Source organism: Manis javanica, chromosome 5, assembly GCF_040802235.1.
Source record: "Manis javanica isolate MJ-LG chromosome 5, MJ_LKY, whole genome shotgun sequence".
NCBI classification, from domain to species: Eukaryota; Metazoa; Chordata; class Mammalia; order Pholidota; family Manidae; genus Manis; species Manis javanica.
This window is the reverse complement of record NC_133160.1, coordinates 115,082,585-115,105,464: the sequence shown is the minus strand read 5'-3', so window position 1 is coordinate 115,105,464 and position 22,880 is coordinate 115,082,585. Positions and strand designations below refer to the sequence as shown.

The 22,880-nt window shown below is 36.7% G+C and overlaps 1 protein-coding gene across 2 annotated transcripts; it reads left to right on the top strand.

Moving 5' to 3' along the window:
- Positions 1-810: 810 nt before the first annotated feature.
- On the top strand, positions 811-21,116 carry AFM (afamin). Of its 2 annotated transcripts, none has more exons than XM_017665337.3 (15): positions 811-1,153; positions 3,118-3,166; positions 3,466-3,598; positions 4,263-4,474; positions 5,336-5,468; positions 6,061-6,158; positions 6,922-7,051; positions 9,132-9,346; positions 12,348-12,480; positions 14,463-14,560; positions 16,655-16,787; positions 17,699-17,922; positions 18,734-18,866; positions 20,255-20,316; positions 20,957-21,116. In XM_017665337.3, the coding sequence occupies exons 1-14, from the start codon at positions 1,066-1,068 to the stop codon at positions 20,279-20,281; spliced, it is 1,806 nt and encodes a 601-aa protein (XP_017520826.3). In that variant the 5' UTR covers positions 811-1,065; the 3' UTR covers positions 20,282-20,316; positions 20,957-21,116. The 2 variants fall into 2 exon arrangements, with proteins under 2 accessions (XP_017520826.3, XP_017520825.3); XM_017665336.3 differs by having other exon boundaries at positions 20,904-21,116.
- The last annotated feature ends 1,764 nt before the right edge of the window (positions 21,117-22,880 follow it).

Genomic DNA, 22,880 nt, shown 5'->3' with positions numbered 1-22,880 from the left:
TTTTATCATGTACTTAAAAATACACTTGATCCTTGAATAATGTGGGGGTTGGGCACACAGACCCCCTGCATAGTTGAAAATCTGCATATGATTTTGACTTTCCAAAAACATAGCTACTAACAGCTTACAGTTGACTAGAAACCTTACTCATAACATACAGTCAATTGGCAAATATTTTGTGTGTTATATGTATTATATACTGTATTCATACAATAAAGTAAGCTAGAGAAAAGAAAATGTTTTCCAAATTGTTTCCAAACTCCCAAAATTTTTCCAATATATCTATGGAAAAAATCTGCATGTAAGTGGGCCTGTGCAGTTCAAAACTGTTGTTCAGGATCAACGTATTTCCATATTTAGGATCATGTTTTGCTTTTTTCTCTGTACTTCCATAAAGCTGGTGACAATTTGCTGAGCATGATCACTGTGTCTATAGACTGGGTAATATGACCATCAAAATACAAAATCTGGGAAGGTGAGTTTCCAGAATTTGACTGATTGGTTCAAATAACATGAATATTTTAAAAAATTGTTCATCCTTTTATGAACTTGTTTTTTAGAAGCTTTGATTATATGGGTAAACTTGTTTTGCTCTATGGTTACCAGAATTAGATATCTTAATTTTTTTCTAGTACTATCAGGTGTATAAAAATTATTATTTTAAGATTAACTTCCTTTGCTTACTAGAAAACTTAAGTATCTTCATAGTTGTGTTTCCTCTTTGGTGAATTATTTATTCTAGTGCTTTTTCCTTTAGCTTATTCCACTTGCAATATTTCAGTTTTTTTTTTTTTTTGGTTGTCTATTTGATTAGGTCCTGTGCATACTTAACCTGTGGACTTCTTTTTTCTAACTCAATAGATTTTTCCAGTGAAACCCAGAGATAATTTTTTCCGAGTTAATAATTAGCCAAATTTCTGAGTGTGATCAAATAAAAATCAAATGTGAGGTATATGAGAAACAGATTAAGCAGGTTACTTTTTTACTTTTAGTGTAAAGAATAATATAAAACCTTGATTTTCCTCAGTCACATTACTTTCTTTTGTGAATGTGATTTCTAAGAAAATGAAACAGTTAAAACGAACAGGTTTTATTATTTTCTTGTTCTTTTTGACTGAATCCCTAACCCTGCACACAAAGCCTCAAGATATAGGTAAGAAATTTACTTTGATATCAGCTAAGGAGTCACTAAGGTGGGATAACTAATTTTTTTAACCTTGTTTCCTTTCAGTTTAAGTTTTCACTTGTTTTTTTCTTCTTACCATTAATTTATATATACTGATCAGGTATCCTGAACTCACCTACTCAGATTTTGTATTTTGGTGGTCGTATTACCCAATCCATTGACATAGTTACACATCCAGCATTATGACAGTATGAAAAGTGTTGCTGGGAGATATAGATTTGAAAATATTACTATTTCTTGCAACTGTAAATAGTGTATGATAACAGTGGAACATAAGAGTTGGGATTTTTCTGGAACTTTCAGTTATCCAATGTGTTTCCCAACTAGGTGGCAAACACCTTTAAGGTACTCAGAACGCTGCTTCCTCCAGCTGACAGTTTTAGATCTCCCCAAGCCTGTGTATCTCCCCAGGCCTGGCCAAGGCAGTGTCAGCCTGGAGGAAAGGGTGACTTTTATGTTTGTTTTACCTGAGGGGGAACATCTATTCAGAGGAAGTGTTTTTTTGTATTCCCTCTGGCTGGAAGGAGCACCTTTTTAAACTATACGGAGCTTAAAGGAGTGTGGTCATTCTTGAGTTCTCCTCCTTTGCCACTTGTAACAACTTGTTCAAAAATCTTGTTGACTTTTGTCTCTTTAATATGTTGCGTCCATGTTTTCCTTTGCATTTTCACTACTCCTACCAAAATTCATGTCTTGCTGATTCCTCAATAGGACAATTACAGAAGTCTCCTAATGGGCTTCCTTTTTTTCATCCATTCATTTATTCTTTCTTCCACCTATTTGATAAATAGTTTTTGTCCTACTTGTCAGGCACTGTGGGAGATCCCAGCACATCAGATATACCACTGCCTGGCTGGTATTTCTTAGCATATAGAAATGATTATATTACTACTCCATATAGCCATGGTTTCCAGTAGAAGCCTGAATTCCTCAGCTTCAAGCAGAACCCCATAATTTGGATGCAGGTCCTTTCTATCCTCGCTTCCATTCTTTTTTTTAACCCACTTTCTCACTGAAGTGGATTGATTAACTTTCCCCAAATACATCCTAAGAGTTCTCACTATTTGCTTTTCCTTACATCATTCTCTCCACACAAAAAAACAAGTTTCCTTATTTCTCCATTGGCTGAAATCTTGTACATATTTTCAGAATCAACTCATATGCCACTTCTCCTCTAATCTTTGTCTGATTCTTCACCCAGGAATCATAAATATTCCTGCCATATACTTACCCACATTATTGTAGAATGTTATATGCATTCTAACTTGGATTATAGTCATATTCCTGAGTCATTTGCACTATGAGTACTTAGGAAGCTGAGGTCCAAGAGAGATGTCTTAGTCACCATTGATTGCCTCACAGTGTCCAGCACAATACTTTAAGGACTCCTTAAGAATAGTGTTTGTTGACAATGTAAATGTGCTCTGATTAGTATATATTCACAGGGAATCAATGATTTTAAACTTATCCAGAGATTACCTAAGTATCTGTGTCTGACTTGCAGTATACACTACACCTACTGCCAGCATACTATGACATCTCTTGTTGGGACCTGTTGTAGCATTATATTGTGTATCAGTTAATCTTCATATTACTTTTCTAGTCATACATGATAGATAGTAATATGGAAATGATGCTTATGTTTGACATTTGTAGCTGGGGAGCCATCAACATCAAACTTAAAGTCTAGTTAATTTGAAATTCATTCAAGTCAATTCAACTTAACGAATATTTTTTGAGAACACAATCAGCTGTGATGAAGATCTTATATGTGGTTCATATGACTTCTCTCCTTCTTCTTAAGTATGCCAAATTATTTTCTATTATCAGTTTTCTATTGTATACTTTGTAAATTTAGATATGAATAGTTATTTTTTGGAAAATGTTAAAATACCAGAGTATGTGATAACCTAAATATATCTGCTTTTCAGATGATGTTAGTATCACCCAGAAATTTATAGAGGAGAATCTTGGATTTATGTGAGTTTTTCTAAACTATTTTTAATGATGATAGCAATTATCATAATCTTATCTGATATTCCATGTCAGTGCTTCCTAACAATAAGCTAATTAAATAGAAACTATATCAAAAAAAGTAAATACAGTATTAATTGTAAAATTCAGATGCAATTGAATCATTAAGAAGTTGTAAAATTTATAGCCATCACACTTTGGTCATTTCCTGAGCTAGTCAGCAAGTAGATACTCCTCTAAGGTTTTGTGGGATGTGAGTGAAAATCCTGCAGGTGATCACATGTGCTCTGTGTGGACTGTTGCAGCACCATCATCGCTTTTGCTCAATATATTCAGGAGGCATCCTTTGAAGAAGTAGAAATGTTGGTAAAAGCCATGAGGGATTACAAAGATAAATGCTTGGCTGATGTGACACTCCCAATGTGTTCAGAATTAGCTGTAAGTAAATTGTTTGCATTTCTTATATAAGTCAAACAGAATTTTTTGGTTTGAAAATATAAAAATGCCCCTTGTTTTTATTTTGCCTGACTTTGGGTAGGATTTTGACCAAGGTTAAAGTACTTACCTAGGAAAGATGCAATTCTGTATTACGATGCACAAGAAGGCCTAGTTATGGCCTTGGAGCCCATACTGTACATATATAAGCAGGGGGCAGCCAGTAACCTGGCAAAGGTATGGAAGTACAGAGGCACCCTCCCTAGCTGCTTCCTTCACTATGTACACTACTGTCAAACCCCCTTTGTTTGGCTTCCCCCAAATAGAGTCACCATTTGCACATCTCAAGAACTATTACTAAATACAGGTACTAAATACTTTACCAACATATTCACACTCTGATCCTGTCACCTTGGGAAAGGAGGAAAATAGCCATTAAGCAAGGGAAATGTAGGCAGCACAGAAGGAGTAAGAGATTAAAGGGCCTAGGATAGGATAGAGAAAGGTTCTCAAGGTGTGGGATGGCTGCAAGGGTGTTGGTAAAGTTGATTTGCTGATAATTGTGGGAAAACTGGAATCTTTTCCCAAGAGATGACACCTACCAGTCATTGCATCCATTTGAAAAAATTTACAATAACTAAAAAGTATCTTTTACTTTGTTGTCCAGAATGATGTTTTAATGGAAAAGATATGCACTGTGGAGGGGCTGTCACAAAAGCGTAACTTTTCCCACTGCTGCAGTAAAGTTGGCTTTGAAAGAAGACTCTGTTTCTTCCATAATAAGAAACCTGATATAGGATTTCTGTCTCCTCTCCCTACTCTGGATCCTGAAGAGAAATGCCAGATTTATAAAAATAACAGAGAATCTTTTCTAAACAAGTAAGTTTAATTTTAGTAGATAAATGATTTGATTGAAAAATTATTCTTAGGCTAAATCCAGTATCTATTCCAAAGGAATAGAGCCAAATCAATTGACTGATTAATTCATTCAACATGTATGGTCAGATTCTGTGTTCAGTGTGGAGGATAGAAACATGAACAAAATATGAAACCTGCTTTTAAGATCCTTTCATTAATGATGCATATTTTCTAATGTGATAAGCCCAAACCGAAGTGTGTGCATGGTGCCAAATTGCTACTGCGGGAAATGACAGTCTTCCCAAAGGGAAGGTGCAGCTTTGACCAAGGATGAACACTAAATGAAAAGATGTTTTGCAAAAGTCTGTTTTCAATAGTGCAACAATTACAGAAGTAAAGACTTTTTCTGGAAAGCTGGTGTGCTCATTGAAACCTAAGTCACAAGTTTATCTGAATGTAAGTGAAGGTGATCCCTGAATTTCAGGTGGAGCAAGTGTGGGTGTGTGGAGGTAGCTGTTCTTTGAACATGGAAGGAAGAGCTGCTGACCATCTGGCAGCATGGGGGAGGAAAGAGAGTAGCTGTAGCCCAATGTTCAGGATCAGAACTGCAATCATCACTTATTTGGGGTTAGACAACTTTTTTCAGGAAGCATCCTTTTATTGGATGATTGGACTTTTATTGGCAATTGGATAATGTTACCTTATACTGAAGCCTTCTATAAGGGAAATCGTTCTTCCTACCTTCATTTTCACAACAGCTTGATCTTCTTTTCTGTTCCTATCTTTCTTTTCTCTTCCTTTTCTTCCCTTCCCTTGTCTTCCATTTCTTCATTTCTTTCCTGTTTTTTTCCCATTTCCCTCCCCCTCTTTTTTCTCATGTAGTTACATCTATGAAGTTTCCAGAAGGAACCCCTTTGCTTTTGCCCCTACACTTCTAACTGTTGCTGCTCGTTTTGAAGAGGTGACTAAAACATGTTGTGAAGAACAAGACAAAGCTAACTGCTTCCGAACAAAGGTGGGTATTACATTTATTTCATCAAAAGGATAAGGAGTCACCCCAAACTGCAGATCTTTTCATAAAATTAAATGATAGCAAAAGGGTTGTTTACGATTTATCAACCATTCTCTTGTCACTTTCATGGATTTTTTTCAACCTATTGGCCAACTGCTGCTGATCTAGATTTCTTCTTATCTGAGACCCTTTAAAGACAATTGCCTGTTTCCAGGGTCTCTCCCCTGGCTGTTTCTTCCCTGTAAACTGGAAGAAAGTCTTAGTGAGTGAATATCTAGGGTAAAAGATGACATTTTATCTTCTATCCTGGACAAGCCCTTTTTGGGCCACCTGTAAAATTTATCAACCCAGTAGAAATGAACAAGCTCACAGCACACCACACCACTCACCTTTCTGCCAGGGGCAGTTCAGCCATCAGGAAGGCTGGCCTAACCTTTGTAAAGTGCCACAGATGCATGTTTCTTTTGATGTAAAAATTTACGTATGCTTTAGTTTTTCTGTTTTTGAGGAAATTTTGGAAGTTTGGTTGACATGTATTTAAGAAAATAGAGGGATTTTGCTTTTCCTTCAACAAAATGTTCTTTTTCTCCTTCAGGCAGAACCTGTCATACAATATTTAAAAGCTGTGTCTTCTTATCAAAAAAATGTCTGTGGGGCACTTGGGCAATTTGGATTGCAAGTCTTAAACTCTATGTGAGTTTTATAGCCTATTATCATGTCTTTGCTTGTATTTTCTTATTTGTCTGCACATTTTTGTTCAATTGTTGATGATTTTTTGTTTATACTCTTCCTAGTTCCCCAAGAGTTTGGAGGAAAGTCTCAGTCTACAGGAATAGCTCAGAACCAGGATATTAGACATGGGGGGTGGGGAGATTCTGGAGAGAAAGAGGGCTAATTATGAGGTATATTTTTGCAAGTTAGGTATCTGACTTGGTCTGGGAGTTCACATCCAAGGTTTTAAAACCTCCAAGTATTTTAGACATGACATATTCATCTACCTTTGACCTTAATGACTAGAAGACAACCTTATAAGGATAATTTTTATCTCAAGTGCTCATCCTAATCAATTAGTAAGGGTGCTAGTAAAATATCTTGAGAAAAACTGAGATTTCAAATAGATCAATATGAAAGAGATCTGTGATGGATTATCTATGCCTGCCATGGGCTCACAACAGGAAGTGGTGGTTCTTACAGGATGTGTTTTGTTATAAAAATCATGGAAGAGAGCACCTGTCTCAGGACTTATTTTCCCCCCAGTCTTGGTCCAGGGCTTAAAATATCCATTTAGGATTTTTGAGGTCTTCATGTGGGACATGCAACATATAAACAGCAATTTGGTAAAGACATCTGTGAAAAAACAAGAGTATCAATGCTTACTGTAGCAATTCAGCAAAGAGCTCACCCCTGTATGACTTGCTGTTCAAGTAGTTTTAGTGGTTTATCAATCTCTTTCCAGAAACATTGTTATACTTAGTCAAAAATTTCCCAGGATTGAATTTAAGGAACTCACCTCCCTCCTTGAAGATATTTCTTCCAAGTATGATGGATGCTGTGAAGGGGACGCTGTTCAGTGCATCCGTGGCAGGGTAAATATTCTCTAAAACCAAGTAAAAATAGGGGTTTTGGCAGCTGTTTTTTTTGGAAGTTGCCCTCATATGTGGTTACTTTACCACAATAAAATCAGAATGTTAATACTTGTTAAAGAATAACATAAAGTAAGTAATAAAAAATAAAATGTTAATAAATAAGCCCAAATAAAACCTTGGGTTTTTTAAGTAAGTGGGATTGTTTTTAGATTACTCAGCAAATTTTTTGTTATATATATAAATGTCTTCAACATAAAACTTCAGGAAATTAGAATTTATGAGAGTTCATTTAAGCCAGATTGAAGTTTTCTTTAATGTTGCAAATCCTCTTTTAGAGATGTTAGAAATTAATAGTAAAGCTTGGAGACCTCTTTGTTACCATTTTGTTTTTCAGAACTGCTTTCTCTGAGTTTCCTCAGGCTGTTTAGGGAAAGTTTTCAAAATAAGTGGATTTGTTAATTTAAAATACCTCTAACTCTATTCTTTAAAGTGATTCCCTAAGGGCATATGCTAGTAAACATGTTTTTGTGCTAGTTTAAGTTGTTCATGCACACAAAGGTAATACAATTTCATTAAAAAATATCCTAACTGCTTAGGTGAAATTGGGCTTTTACTTAGTGACTTTTAATTAGCTTTACTAATTAAATTTTCACATAGTGAAGAGTATGCTAATTAAATAACTTGAATTTTAGAATATGAAGAAATGTATATCTTCTTTTAGCAGATGTCCCCCATCTATGGTTATTTTGTAACTAACCATAGTCCAATTAAAAACAATCTCACTTCCTATTTATTTTTGTGGTGTTTGACTATTTATGGGGATGTGGGTTTTATAATATTAAATATAGTATACTAATCAAGATATAATTAAAGATTTTTCTATGAAGTTTGAAATTGAGACTAAGGGATCATATTATATCCTTAATATCCTTCTCTTGAATACCTTTATAGAGGGATAGGAAGAATTGAATTGTATTCACATTGAAATTTGTAATAGAAATGAATTCCAGACAATAAGAGATATGTTGCTAGAATAATGATGGCCTTAGGTGAGATGTGTATGTTTGCAAAGATACATTCCCTGGTTCTATGTGGTGTCTTGGAAACATGGTATCGACAATCTCCATTCCATTTTTCACTTCAACCTAGAGCTTCATCCCATTCCTCATCTTCACTGTTCACCAGAAGAAGATTCCAGGCAGGAGGAACAGCTTGAGCAAAGTCAGGAAGGCCTGGGATAGCCTGGTGTTTTGATGGAACTCAAGATAGTTCCTGTGCAGTTGGAACAGACAGTAGGAAGAAAGTGCAGCCTCCTTTTGTAGAGTCTGGAAAAGGACTAGGAGACTAGGACCAGATCATCTTTTAAAAAATAATCCAACTAATGCATAAGTAAAATAATTTCACCATCTCCCTTAATCCCACAATTTCATGTGGAGGTCAGAATGGGTGAAAAGTAGGGAGAGTGAATAGTGTAAGGTTTTCTATTTTACATGATAACTTGAACAGCTTCAAAATGAATGATTTCCATGGGAAAAATGACAACAATGAGTAGAATGGCTTCTTATGACTGAGAAATCTTCATCTCATAGCTGCTATATTGGTTCATGTGTTTACCTTTCTTTCCTTCACTTGTCAAATATTAATTGAGTTTGTAACATGTGCTTGGCAATGTAGTTTTAGGCCATAGACAAAGAAATTTAGGATTATAGATATTATAGTAATATGTCTTTGGTGGTCCTTATTGAAGCATAGATGAACTTTTATGGGAAAAAAACAGCATCCAAAAATTTAAAATGCCAATATACCAGAGGAGCAAGGATGAAGTAGTTAAAAGATTAATAGTCCACTTTTCATAATTATATCATGTAAAATCCTTAGAAATAAAGCTTGAATTAATATAAAACTTCATGTGTATAGAATTAATACAAAATTTAAATAAATATATGACCTATCAAATTAGCTGGTGAAGCAATCACAGATGTTATGTTCATGATTGGTTTTTTGCATGCATTCATTCATTATGAAGGAAAATTCAGTCTTGAAGAAATTATGAAAATAGTTTCTCATTTTTTTGGTACAGAGCAAGGTTATGAGCCATATTTGTTCAAAACAAGATTCCATCTCGAGCAAAATCAAAGAGTGCTGTGAAAAGAAAATACCAGAGCGTGGAGAGTGCATAATTTACTCAAATAAAGATGATAGACCGAAGGACTTATCTCTAAGGGAAGCAAAATTTACTGAAAGCAAACGTGTGTGTGAAGATCGAGATGCTGACCAAGCCATCTTCTTTGCTAAGTAACATAACTCTATATTGAAATATATAAGCAAACAGAAATTTAGGACTTGACCTGTTTTGGCTAATTTGGGTGGAAGGATTGGAAACCATTTAAATCTCTGGGTATTTCATAATTTAAAAGAAATCATGACTACAGATTATGGTATTTTCACATGATTTTAAGAAAATGCCAATGTGCTGTTATAATGATGGCTAACATTTATTGAGTGCTTGATAAGTGCCAGACAATGGGCTAAATACCTTACGTGGATGATCTGCTTTAATCCTCCCAACAGTCATGCAAAATTAGTATGATTTTCCCCATTTTTTCCAGGTAAGCAAACTGAGGTACAGAGAAGTTAAATACCTTGTTCAAAGTTCACTGCTAAAATTTGGCACAGTAAGGATTTGATCCAAGGAGGTCTGCTGGCAGGCATCACTGCTGTGTATACCAGCCTACAGCTGTTCAGGGGAAGATTAGTGGGCTTGGAGCCAAAAGGACTAGATTGGAGTCCTGGTTGAGTCACCAGGGCAAGATAACCTCTCTGTGTTTTAGGTTATTATGTATAAAATTCATATGAGAATATTCATTCAGTCAAAGTTTCTTGGTAATGAAATATAATCCAGGGATATCCCTAGGATAGCCAGGGTTTTTGTCCCCAGTAAGCTTTCATCAGTAGGAAGTGTGATGTGGGAAGAGACAGATTTATAAATAAAAGAATGCAAGAAATGTTCTTTCATTTCTGATAGCATTGTGTGGTAGGTAATGTGGGATGGAGCAGGAAGTGGTCAAATGCACCTGGGGACCCTGGGAAGACCTGTTAGGGAGGGGAAACTTGAGGACATTTTGGTAATCTAGACAGAGCCGGTAGAGCATGGACAGACATATAAACTACTTGGTGTATCTGTGGTATCGTAGGGTCTGTGCAGTGAGAGATGAGTGTGCTGAGAGGCAGAAGGGGTCAGATCATGTAGGCATGCTAAGTTATGAGATGCCACTGAGGGGTTTTCACTGAAGAGTAAGAAAGGACAAAACCACTTTTGTTTTTTAGAAACTTCATCTGGAATGAATCCCAGTTTGGGGCTTAGGTGGTTGGGTAAGTAGTTTTCAGATTCAATGAGATGGGAAGTATGGGTAAAGGTTTTTGGGAAAGAGAATATGTTTGGATCTGATCATACTGACTTTGAGATGCCTGTAAATAACTAATTGGGAATGTCAGAAGACAATATGTGGTCCTGGAGCTCTGGAAGAAGGTCTGGATTTAAGATACAGGGTATTGAATACTTACCAAATTTTAAGTGCTTCTCATCTACTCACTTAGTTTTCAAAACAACCCTCTGAGGTTAGAACACTTAGTATTCTTATTTTATAGGCAAAGAAACTGGACCTCAGAGGTTATGTAACTTGCTCCAAAGTCACACAGCAAATAGTGGTGGAGGCAGGATTCAGATGCAGGTGGCCTGGCTCCAGATTCCTGCTCTTATAACCACTGTGTCCTATTGCTTCTCATGAGTCATGGATATTAAGTCAAACTTAACAAAATGGTAGTTGTAATGCATTTCATTTGTACCTAACACATGTGCTTGCTAAATGGAAGCAATTTGTATCACCATCATTTCCAGCATCATCACTATCGCAGCACAGAGACTGTTTGTGACATGGGGGGAAAGGTCGAGCAATAATGATCATGCTGAGTCAGAAACTAAGTTTTAAGGTGCAGTGTTTCTGGATGTAAACATATGACAAATACCTCAATGGATCTGCCGGGCTAGAGTAGGCTTCCGGGGGTTTTGGTTTGCAATATTTTGGTGGGGTGTTTTTAGGTGTAATTTTGTTTCTGGGGAAAGGCCCAAGGTTTACAGCATATATTAAAGAAGCCCTTGATTCTCTGAAGGTTAAATACCACTGCTTTAGGGCCTGGGAATATACCCCACAAAGGGGCCTGGGAAAGCATCTAGAGCAGCAGGAGAAATGATGTCAGGAAAGCCAAGATTAATCAAAAGAATCTAAGGCTATAAACCAAAAAAGGAGAAAAGATGTTCCTGGACTTGAAAGACTTGTGCAAAATGTTGTTCTCACATAACATGGGACACAATTTTAATGTATTTTGAGTGGACAGATAAGAAGAAAAGTATAAATAATGCAAGGGAAGTACTTTGAGAAGACACCTGTGTCTTGAAAACAGAGTCAGCTTGGTTTTGAAAAGAATGAAATAGACATCCTATGGGACCTAGGTTCAAATTTTATACTTCCATAAATAGGAAGGTGCTTAACTGGTCCAAGATTCAAGTTTCCTCAGCTATAAAATAGTACTTACCTTGAAGACTAAGTGAAGTTAAATGACAAAGTTTATAAAGATTAGGAAGCATATCTTTATCTCTTATGCTCAAAGCCTGACCCAGTGCCTAGCACCTACTCAGGACTTAATAAGTGTTAGCCTCCTTTCTCTCCCTTTGCCAGTTCCTCCCCAAATCACACCCACCTGTAGCCATGGAGCCTCTTACCGAGGCCATGGAAAACACTGCCAATGATTTAGAGCTGCAGAGGTGATGACTCCCACATTTGATAAGTGACAGGATGAAGTAATGGGTGCAGGCTGCTCCACAATCTTTCACCCTTGGAAGTGGAGAGAAAACCATTTTCCACCATCTCAAGTCAGAGTCTGAATGCATTTTTCAACAGCATTATACTTGATGTGTATTTTCTAAACTATTGGTGGCATGACATACTATTCTGATGCTTTATGGATCAAATCATTCTAAGAATTAAGTCTAAATTACTAATTCTTCTCTCAAGTAAAAGCATTGTTAATTTAAAACATAATATAGAAGAGAACCTTTGCAAAACGATCTCCTGTAGTCAAAATGTCCTCTTAAGTCACTCCCTGACCAGAGCAGAGTAGGAACATAGCATTTGAAAGCAGACTCAGTGTTAGAAGATTGACTATACAAAAGGGGAGCAGGATTTGGTGGTTTGCTCTTCCTCTAATTCCTAATAGATACAATTTTTACACATCACAGCTTTCTTTATGAATACTCAAGGAGACATCGAGAACTGTCTGCACCAGAGCTTTTAAGAATTGCTGGGGTGTACGAGGATCTCCTGAAAGAGTGTTGCAACACAGAAACCCCTTCAGAATGTTACAGTTATGCGGTGGGTTCCTTTGTTGTGGCTCATAGAATTAAACAAAACAAAGCAAACACTTAAAAATTGATATCGAAGTTGCACTCCAGTTTAGGGGATAGAAAATATGATTGACCATTCTGGGTCTACTTTAAGTTCAGTGTAAGCTGATCACTGAGAACACTAACATCATAAGTTTCAGTTATGCACATTGTTTTCAACTATTATTAAATGTGTGTGTTGATGCAGAAAACTTCCCATTAAGCAAATATTTTACATTTATATTTTTATTTATGTGCTCTGTATTTTATTGAACTATATTGGATTTTTTCATGATTGTAAGAGTAATATCTGATTATTAAAGATGATTAAGAAATTGCTAAAAGTTGAAAAGAACTAAAAACTTTTATGTTGTCTCCAAGAAATAGGTATAGTTAACATTTTATTTCATCTTTTCTATGTATATATGCATATACAGATGTGTGGGTATTTAAAAATAAGACTGGATTGATACTTTCATAAGAAATTTTTGCATCTGTTATTTATTTAGTATAGAACAACATTTTATGTCATTAAACAGACTTCAGCATGTACTTTATTTTAAATGATGGCATCCTACATGATAATCGAATTGCTCTCCGTGTGTTGGACATTTTGGACATTTGGTTATGGTGTTTTTAATTTTATAAGCAACCATTAGATGAGTATCTCATCCCATCCATCTTTATTAATACCTATGGTTATTTTTTAAGATAGATTATTGGAAGGGAAACTTTAGGTAAAAATATAACAGACTTTTAAAAAAATATTTGAAAGAAAGGGTCAAATTACTTTCTAGAAAGTTCTTATAGTCATACAACATGTATGAAAATGCTCATTTGACCCTTACCTACACCAACATTACACATGGAAATTAACTTTGCTAGATTTATGTGTAAAACATAGTGACCATATTTTAAGCATTTATTTGATTTTTAAATTAAGCTATGCTTTTCCCATATGGTTTTAGCTATTGCAGTTGTAGATTTCCTATAAACAATTTGTCCATGTCCATTGCTCATTTTCTTGTTCAAACTCCTGTTAAGATCAATTCATATACACTCCTTATGTATTATAGAAATTAATTATTTGACATTTCTGATTTGCTTCACATTCATTTAACATGTGCTGCTCTTGTTTTATTTTTAAAAAATTGTTTCCACTTGCCATAAAGCCAGTGTATACCCATTCATATTTGAGCAGTGAAGTACCAAGACTTGAGTTTCAGTCTGGCTCTGCCATTCTCCCTAATGAGGAGGTCTGTGCCTAATCCTTAAAAGAATCTCCCTGCTAGAAAATTCTTTTTCACAGGGAGACCCAAAGTGTCTTGCAGCATCCATACAATGGTGTGTAGTTTTCTATCTGGTGACCTCTCAGTAGATGCCCAATTTTATGCTACATGAGAGGGAGTTTGTCAAATACTTGAAGAGAATTATTGGAAATTTAAGTTTTAATTCTAAATGATGAAAAAGAAGGTAAAAAATGAAGATAAATGTGATTAAAATTGTTCTGTAGTAGTACTTACTGGCAGGGTTGTATGAGGCAAGTCAATTGACTTCATAAAGCCAGTTTCCTTTACATAAAAATGGAGATAACTGCTCTGGCCACTTCAAAGTGAGAATTGAATATGATCATTGTCAACATTAGATTTTAGTTATACTTTGCAAACTGGAAAGCTCTAAAAAAATGTACAGATGATGACGATGAAAAATTTGGACTTTCAAGTTTTAACAAAAAGCATCTATATTATAGTTATATAATAACTATATAGTTACATTTCAATGAACTAAAATTGGAAAGATTCAAATTTTTACACACGTATCTAAAAAGCTACCCTCAATTTAGTGAGTAATGTGTGGTAATGATAGTTTGAAAATACTATATAAATTAAAAAGCTTTTTTATGAGTTGACATGAAGCTTATGATTAAATTTTAGATAAAATGTTCATAAACATGATTGTGTTTATTTTCAGGAATACAAATTCAATGAGACAACTGAGAAAAGCCTCAAAATAGTACAACGAGAATGTGAACATTTCCAGAATTTGGGGAAGAATGATTTGATATCCCAGTAAGTTGTTTTCCCAACTAGGTTAACATTTGTGACTAGGAAAATACAAAGAGTGCCACATAGAGTCAAAAAAATTAGCTCAGTCTTTCAGTTATGTCAAATTCATAAACTCTGGGAAAGAATAAAAACACAAAAGTCAAGAATACACACTGAGCTGTCATTTAAGCCTTTACTAAGAATGAGACTAGAAATTAAAGAAATACAGGGTTCTGGACAAATTGATTCACTAATTAATGCTTAGATTTTTGTTTAGATATGCTTTTCTCATTTCTAACCCAGAATGTCTAGGTTCTGCTCCATTTTGTGTGGGGGGCAGATTGCAATTTCCCAAGGAAAAGATAATTTGCCCAGTATTTAAGTCCTTTTTACCAAGTTTGTAGAAACAATTCTGAATTTGCTTAGCCCTTTAATATTTATTTTTTAGTGCTTTTGTGAGTATTCATGAATAATAGGCAGTTTATTCTGGGTTTTCTCAATTAATTACCATGCTGATGTAGGAAGTATTGAAAACAAACATCTCCAAATCAAAACACAATTTAAAAAATATGATTTCACTATTTTTGCAGTCTTTCTGTTAGCTGAGGAGTCAAACTCAGTCCATTAAAGATTATAGTTTCTTTCATCTCAGGTTATCTATTCATTTTGGTATCTATTAAATTCTCTCTTTAGAGAAGATATTTGCAAATGATATAATTGATAAGAGATTAATATCCAAAATGTATAAAGAACTCACACAACTCAATATCGAAAAACAAGTAATCCAATTAAAAAATGGGTAGAGAACCTGATTAGAAATTTCCCCAAAGAAAACATACAGATGGGTAATAAGCACATGAAAAAATGCTCAACATCACTAATCATCAAGGAAATACAAATCAGAACCATAAGGAGTTATCACCTCACACCTGTCAAAATGGCTATTATCAAAAAGACATGAAATAGCAAGTGTTGGTAAGGATGTAGAGAAAGGGAACCCTTGTGCACTGTTGGTGGGAATGCAAATGGTGCAGTCACTTTGAAATAGCATGAGAATCCAATATGGAGTTTCCTCAAGAAATTAAAAATAGAACTGCCATATGATCTAACAATTCCACTGCTGAGCTTTTAACCCAAGAACACAAAAATGCTAATTTGAAAAGATATATGCACCCCTATGTTTATTGCAGCATTATTTATAATAGCTAAGATATGACAGTAACCTAAATGTCCATTGATAGATGAATGGATTAAGATGAATGGATAAAGAAGAAGTGGTACATATATATATACACTGGTACATATATATACATAGATAGACCTAGAGTATATTATGCTAAGTGAAATAAGTCAAAGACCAATAGCATATGATTTTGCTTACATGTGCAATAATAAAACAAAACAAATGAGCAAACAAAAGAGAAACAGATTTACAGATGCAGATAAATATCTGGTGGTTGTCAGAAGGAAGATGGGTGAGGAGGTTGGCAAAAGAGGGAAAAGGGATTAGAAGATACAGACTTCCATTTATAAAATAAATAAGATGGGGATGTAATGCAATAAGATGCAGCACAGGGAATATAGTTAATATTGTAACAACTGTGTGATGGCAGGTGATATATAGATTTATTGTGGTGATCACTGTATATAAATGTTGAATCACCATTTCATATACCTGAAACTAATACAATATTAAATGTTAGCTACACTTCAGTAAACAAAGAAGCAAATTATTCCTTTAAAATATTTATTAATTATGCAAGGGATTTCAATCAGGATTTTATATGCTAGCCAAGGTATTTGCTGCTAAGGAGCTCCTATATTTACAAGGTGAGACAGGAGTGACAAATCTGAGAGTTTCTGAGAAACTAGAGATAATTCTAGAAACTAGAAACATGAATTTAGAAGGGAGCCAAAATACAGAGATCTAGCAGGAAGAGTGCAGGAAAATAGGGAGCGAAGAGGTTCTCTCTATCATTTTTCTGAGAGAGCTGAGGTTTAGGTTGCCCTTATGCTGCTGGTTGTCCCCAGCCTTGAAGGGTCAGGGTTTCAAGTAGCTAACAAGGGAATATGAGTATCTGCTTTTGTTCAGAGCCAAACATACAAATCTTCTTTCAGCTACCTTATCAAACTCACAAAGATAGCCCCGCAGCTCTCCACTGATGGACTGACCTTTCTTGGCAAGGAAATGGTGGCAGCTTTGAGCACCTGCTGCACACTGAGTGAAGAGTTTGCCTGTGTTGATAATTTGGTGAGCATGGCCTACATAATGGTCCACATGGCCCTGGCTATTCCTTAAAAAAAAAAAACAACACCTGGATATCTGCACTCATTGATTTATACCTGCTATCTGTCTCTCTCTCTCTCTTCTATTAAGGTGTCATTGATATACAATTTCATGCTCAGGTTTCACATGAGGAACATGTGGTCACTAGATTCCCCATATTATCAAGTCCCCACCACATACCCCATTATAGTCACTGTCCATCGGCATAGTATGTCTTTCTCTCTTAATTTTTTTTGACATTTTTAAACAAGGCATCTCAAGTTTTCCTTTGGCTCACTGTGTCAACCTAGGAGGCAAAAGAGAATGTCTTCAATATTTTCTCGGGGCCCTCCAAATCACCTTTCTTATTTCTTATTTATATTAGAAATAATTTGTTAAGGCAAATGACTTAGGAATCACAATATATTGTTTCAGAATGATATTGGAAACCTTATACTTTTTAAGTAATGGTTACAAATTCTCTCTCATGCCCCACCAGGTCAGTAAGAGAACTGGCGCTTCCTGCCCAGTCACAAGTATCTCTATGGCTGGGCTGGAAAGAAGCCTGGGGGACCTCCCAAGAGCATAGGTCTAAGGATCACCATGTTTAGCTGCCACTTCAGCTAGGTGTTTGCAGCTCTCTGCTCATGATTACAAATCTGTATATATGCTAACAAGAGATTAAATAGGCATCTAAACTGCTATGGCTTGAAATGTTATAATGCCATTTAGGACCCCAGCCTCTACTCTTCTTTGTACATAGTATCATGTTATGACTGTATGGGTTTTTCTGAGCAAAGTTAACCTGATCTTAAACAATCTAACTATTCATCTAACCATATTTCAAAACTCCACGTTTTAAAATTATATATGAGCTCCAACTTTCATTGGTACAGATGGATTTAGTTCTTGGAGAGTTATGTGGAATAAACAGAAATCGAAACATCAATCCTGCTGTGGATCGCTGCTGTAAAACAAGCTTTGCCTTCAGAAGGCCTTGCTTTGATGGCTTGGAAGCTGATAAAACATACGTGCCTCCACCTACCTCTGAGGATTTATCTACCTTTCCCACAGACTTGTGTGAGACTCATAATGAGGAGCTCCAGAGAAAGAAAAACAGGTACATATATTTTCTTCCATTTATCTTTTTCTTCAGGCTGAAAAGACACTGTATTGATAAGAAGGTTTATTGCAATGGATATGTGATTTTGGTGCTCCAATTCTGTGCCTTCTATCAAATTGTCCAGTATCTCCGGTTCATAAAAACACTGGAGTTTATTTATTGCCATTGTTTAAAAGTTAATATCTAGCTAGTCTTTTCCTTTGCTGGAAGTGTGCAGTGATTTGGAAGGTGAGTTAGGGCAACCAACAAAAAGGCTGGATGGCACGTTCTCAATGAATCCAATTTTCTCAAAAGATTGTCATAGATATTTGCCTTGAGGATCTTGCTTAATGTTTGAAAGGAGAGGTCCAAAAGGAACAAGAATTTTACTTTTGTTTTCCCAGGTTATGTTATAAATGACAAAGAATAAGACCCATTTCTTGGATTTAGGCAGTTTCTCTATCAAGTGGCGTGGAAACAGCATTCAGCTACTGAGGAAGAGGGAAGGGAGGTTGTTTTGGAAATGAATTTTCTAGAAATATGGTCACATATTGTACAATGTGGTGCATAATGAAGACCTCATATGTGTCGACATTTTATATACTAGTTTGTCAATAATTACATACCCCTCCAAAGAATGTCATGGAAGCCATCCCTGAGTTCAACAGGAATGTTTCAGGGAACACTTTCAAAAGTGGAACATCTAAATTTTTTATATTTGCCTAAATTGAGACCCTCAAGCCATGTGATATTGTAACAAGCATTTTGGAGGAGAGGAGCTTAGGAAAGAAATGTTGAATTAATTCTACTTGACATCTTCGGGTCACAGGTTTCTTGTCAACTTGGTGAAACGAAAGCCTGGACTTAGAGAAGAGGAGCTGCAGTCATTGCTCACAGATTTCACGGATGTGGTGGAGAGGTGCTGCAAGGCAGAGGGGCCCGAAGCGTGCTTTAATGAAGAGGTAGTTACATTTCTTTTCCACTGAAGTTTAACACGGATTCCTGACCAAATAAAATAAAACTGAACTCCCCCCAGGAGCCTACCTTCTCCCTGTAATATCTCTGAGGCCAAAGTTTCCGAGAAAAATTGTTCCACACCTTAATATGCAGATGACTCTCTGTTAGCATTTTCCCACTGTCTCCTTCCAGTGATCTCAATGAAACCCAGGATCTCATTCCAGCAGTCTTGGTCACGTATCTTAAACAGATCTGCAGCTCACCATCTGAAATGAAGATGGTGATAATAAGCCTTGGGTTATACCACTGGTCCTTACTCTTCTCTTGCAAATCACCTGTTACCTTAATAAAACAAATATTCAAACTGACCTGCAAAGGGAATCATAATCAGTTCCAAAGGGAAGGGAGCAGAAAGGGTATTCGTATGTGAAGTTGTCCAGGGGCTGGCTGTCTCACCCCCTGGGTCGTGTCCCAACATCCTTCAGTGGCGAATGCATGTGTGCGCAGTGAGGAAGAAAAGGAGGTGAGGAATTTATGGGAGGTGAGGGTGGTGGGGGTGAAGAGAGCTGTGTTCCCTGCTTGTTCTCACTCCAGGGACTGAGTCTGTGACCGTCTTGCCACGGTGGTCCAGGATCCCCACGTCCTAGTGGATGTCAGCCCCAACGGATGGCTCCTTAGAAGGACCTCTTCACTGTTTTCCAACTTCTTTTCTCACTATTTCCTTCCTACCAACATGCACTCCACTCCAGACTCACTTTCAATTCATACACTTTCACATGTTTGTGCCCACTCACTGACTCACACACTCACACACAACTTTCATTCTGGTTGTGGGCCCTCCATTTTTTCCAAGTGGGTGCTTAGTCTGTGTGATATTTTGTGTGCAAATTATTACTTTGTAAAAAAAAAAAAGCTTAATTAGATGTTATTAATCAATATGTAGCATTTACCAGAGTGAGTGTGCACTTCGAGGCCCTGTAAGGGGAAGGGTGAATTCCCTGGCAGTTCGTAAAAGGCTTGGGATATCTGATTTCAAGTTCACTTGAAGAAAGAGTGTTCATTGTTTCCCTGTATAATATGGGAGTACTTTAGTTTTTCTTTCCAAAATTTCCAGAAACATGCTTCTCTACATTTAAATAATAATGTCTTAAATTTTTCTTTCTATATGTCTTTCTTTCTTTCTTTTCTTCATTCCTTCTTTTCTTTCTTCCTTCCTTCCTTCCTTTCTCTCTTTCTCTTTCTCTCTCTCTCTCTCTCTTTCTTCTTTCCTTTCTCTCTCTTTCTTTCTTCCTTCCTTCCTTCCTTTCTCTTTCTTTCTTTCTTTCTTTCTTTCTCTCTCTCTTTCTCTCTTTCTCTCTCTCTTTCTCTCTTTTTTTCTTTTTTGTCTTCTCAGGGTCCAAAACTGGCAGCCAAAAGCTAGGCTGCTTAAGAAACACAGAATAAAAACCACCAAAGGTAATTATTAGATTCTATCTCAATCAAAATCCAGTTGTATTTATGGCTTGTTCGGTTACCCTAGTTTTTCCCAACTCATGCTTCAGTGTCTAGTTCAGCTTCATGCTACATGCTTTGTACCTAACAGACCCATTTGGTCCTTTAAGATTTCTGGGGGCATCTGCCACTTTTCTGACTGTTCAAGCAGCTTTATGAATAGTCAAAGGAACCCAGACCTCTCCCTTTCTCCTGTTGCACTTGGCTGTCTGGACCAGAGAGGAAAGGCAGTGGAATATCTGAAGGCTGACAGAGAGGAGAGTGAAGGTGGGAAGATAGGCCTCAGTTCCCTGGGCCTTGCTGCAGCATTTCCATAAACAACGAGCAATGTTTTTTGATTTTTAAAAGATGTATAAAGGATGCCTAGTCCTCTGCACTTTAAGTAAGACACACACAAACTTTAGGAACAAGGTATCATGTAGGTACACCAATGAGGCTCAGTGACTTGGAAGGGAGACCTGGGCTGTCATAGAGAGTGGTTTTGGATCTACAAGAGGCAGACCATAGTTAACACTCACAGTGTTTTGTTTGCATGTTTTTCCATCACCCAGGTTATGATATTTCATACTCTTGTGCTGCATCAGATACTATTTTTTCTTCCCAGACTGTGGAGAAAAGACAAGAAGACCAATGTACCTGCTTTCCAACTGGCCTGCAGTGAATTTCATTTTCTGAGAAGAACACAGTAAAAAGATTCTTCTGTAACCTTTACCTGAAATCATGTTATTGCAGCAAGCAGTAAACAACAAATTGTAAAGTTATTTCTCAAAGACTGATGTCATGTGTCAACTTGATAACAAAATGAAACAATCAAAATTCATTCATTCCCTCACGGGGTCACTGGCTAAGTCTACTCCATGGGTAGCAGGACTCTGACCCAGCAATCATGTGGGCATATTCCCCACAGGTCCTATCCCTGCTCTGTCCCTGCCACTTCTGGAAGGAAGTGGAGGTTGAGGGCACCAGCATTACTGCTGCCATTGCTACGATTACCAGAGGGCAGTCAGTGTTCCCACTGTGCCAAACATTGTTCTACGCACTTGCCGTGCAGTATCTCATTTAACCCTAACAATGTTATGAAGTAGATGATATTTTTATTCCCATTTTACTATCGGGCAACTTGAGGCTTGGGGAGATTTATTGGCTTAATGTCATATAACTAGTAAGGGAAAGTATCAAAATTAGAGTTTGGGTCTTCTAACTTTAAAACAATAATTTTAGCTGCTGTACATGCTGTCCCTTAGGGCCATGTTGTATGCCTTCTGAAGGTCTGTTTTTCAGAGAGGGAGAGGAGTGCCCAAGTATCAGTGACAGTGACTCTTTTCTCCCCCATGTCAAGCCCAAACTGCTGCTAGGTAGGAGCTCTAAAAGCGAGGAAGTGGTGGGAACTGGGAGGCCACAGAGTGAAGTTTGGTGGTGGGCTCCTGGCCTGATTATCCTGACTGTTCTCTACACTTTTAAGGTTTCTAGTGTTTCAGTGTCTGAAATGGAAAATGATGACCATTTAATAGACAATACTTGAGAATGTTCAGAGGTCTTTTGATATAGCATTTATAGTATAGTCTTTGGGATTCTCATTCATTTATTCAACAAATATTTATTACACTCCTGTATCTCAGACTCTGTGGATACAAATGTGAACCAATTAGACACCTTTTTGTGTCTTGCTGAGCAGGGAGGAAGGGCAGCAAGCAAGCAATCACATATGATGCCATAGGTGCAGAGTTGGAAAAGGTCCCTGCTGTGGGTACACATTGCACATGCACTCCATCTGAGCAGAGGATACAGGGTGAGGAGGGGATGGGAAGCTTCAAATTTCTCCTGCCATTAATTTGCTATGTGGTCTCAAATAAGTTCCCTACAATCTAAAACCTCCAATACTTTGTGGTGTGGGAGAATAATCTCCATGTCTCAAAGGCTTTAGAGAAATTTCTACATAATGTACTCAATACAAAGGCCAGCAGATAATTCGAATTTGACTCATGAAGCTATTTTGTCCTTTACCATTTTTCTAAACGTTCTCATTTAGTAATGAGGATTAGCAAGGAAGAAAGCTTTACTTAAATGATAGGTAATTGGCTAAGGAAACCAAAGAGACACAGAGCATAGTAAGCTAATTCAATTTTGTACCTAAGAGTGGATTCTGCTATGTGACCCATACTGTACTAAGGGCAGCAGATTTGAAAGTGGCGACCCAGGAACCTGCTGTTATCACAAGACTCTGTGATCGCAGAGGAAATTGCCATACAACTGTCTCTACTTAGGTGCCAGAGACCACACCAACAGCGAACATGTAACCAGAGCAATGTGAGGAAAGGAGGGAGAGGAATGGTTTTTTCAAAGACATATTTTGCCTGGAGAAGAGAGAGTTTGGAATGAAGGCAAGTTGCTCTTACTCTGTATTGCTCAGGCAGAACTTATACTGATGAATAGAACATACCTGGACTTGAGGCAGAAAGAATTTTCTAGTATTAGAGATGTTATAAATGTGATAAGCCTCTTGTACAATAATGAGTGCCAAGACTGCA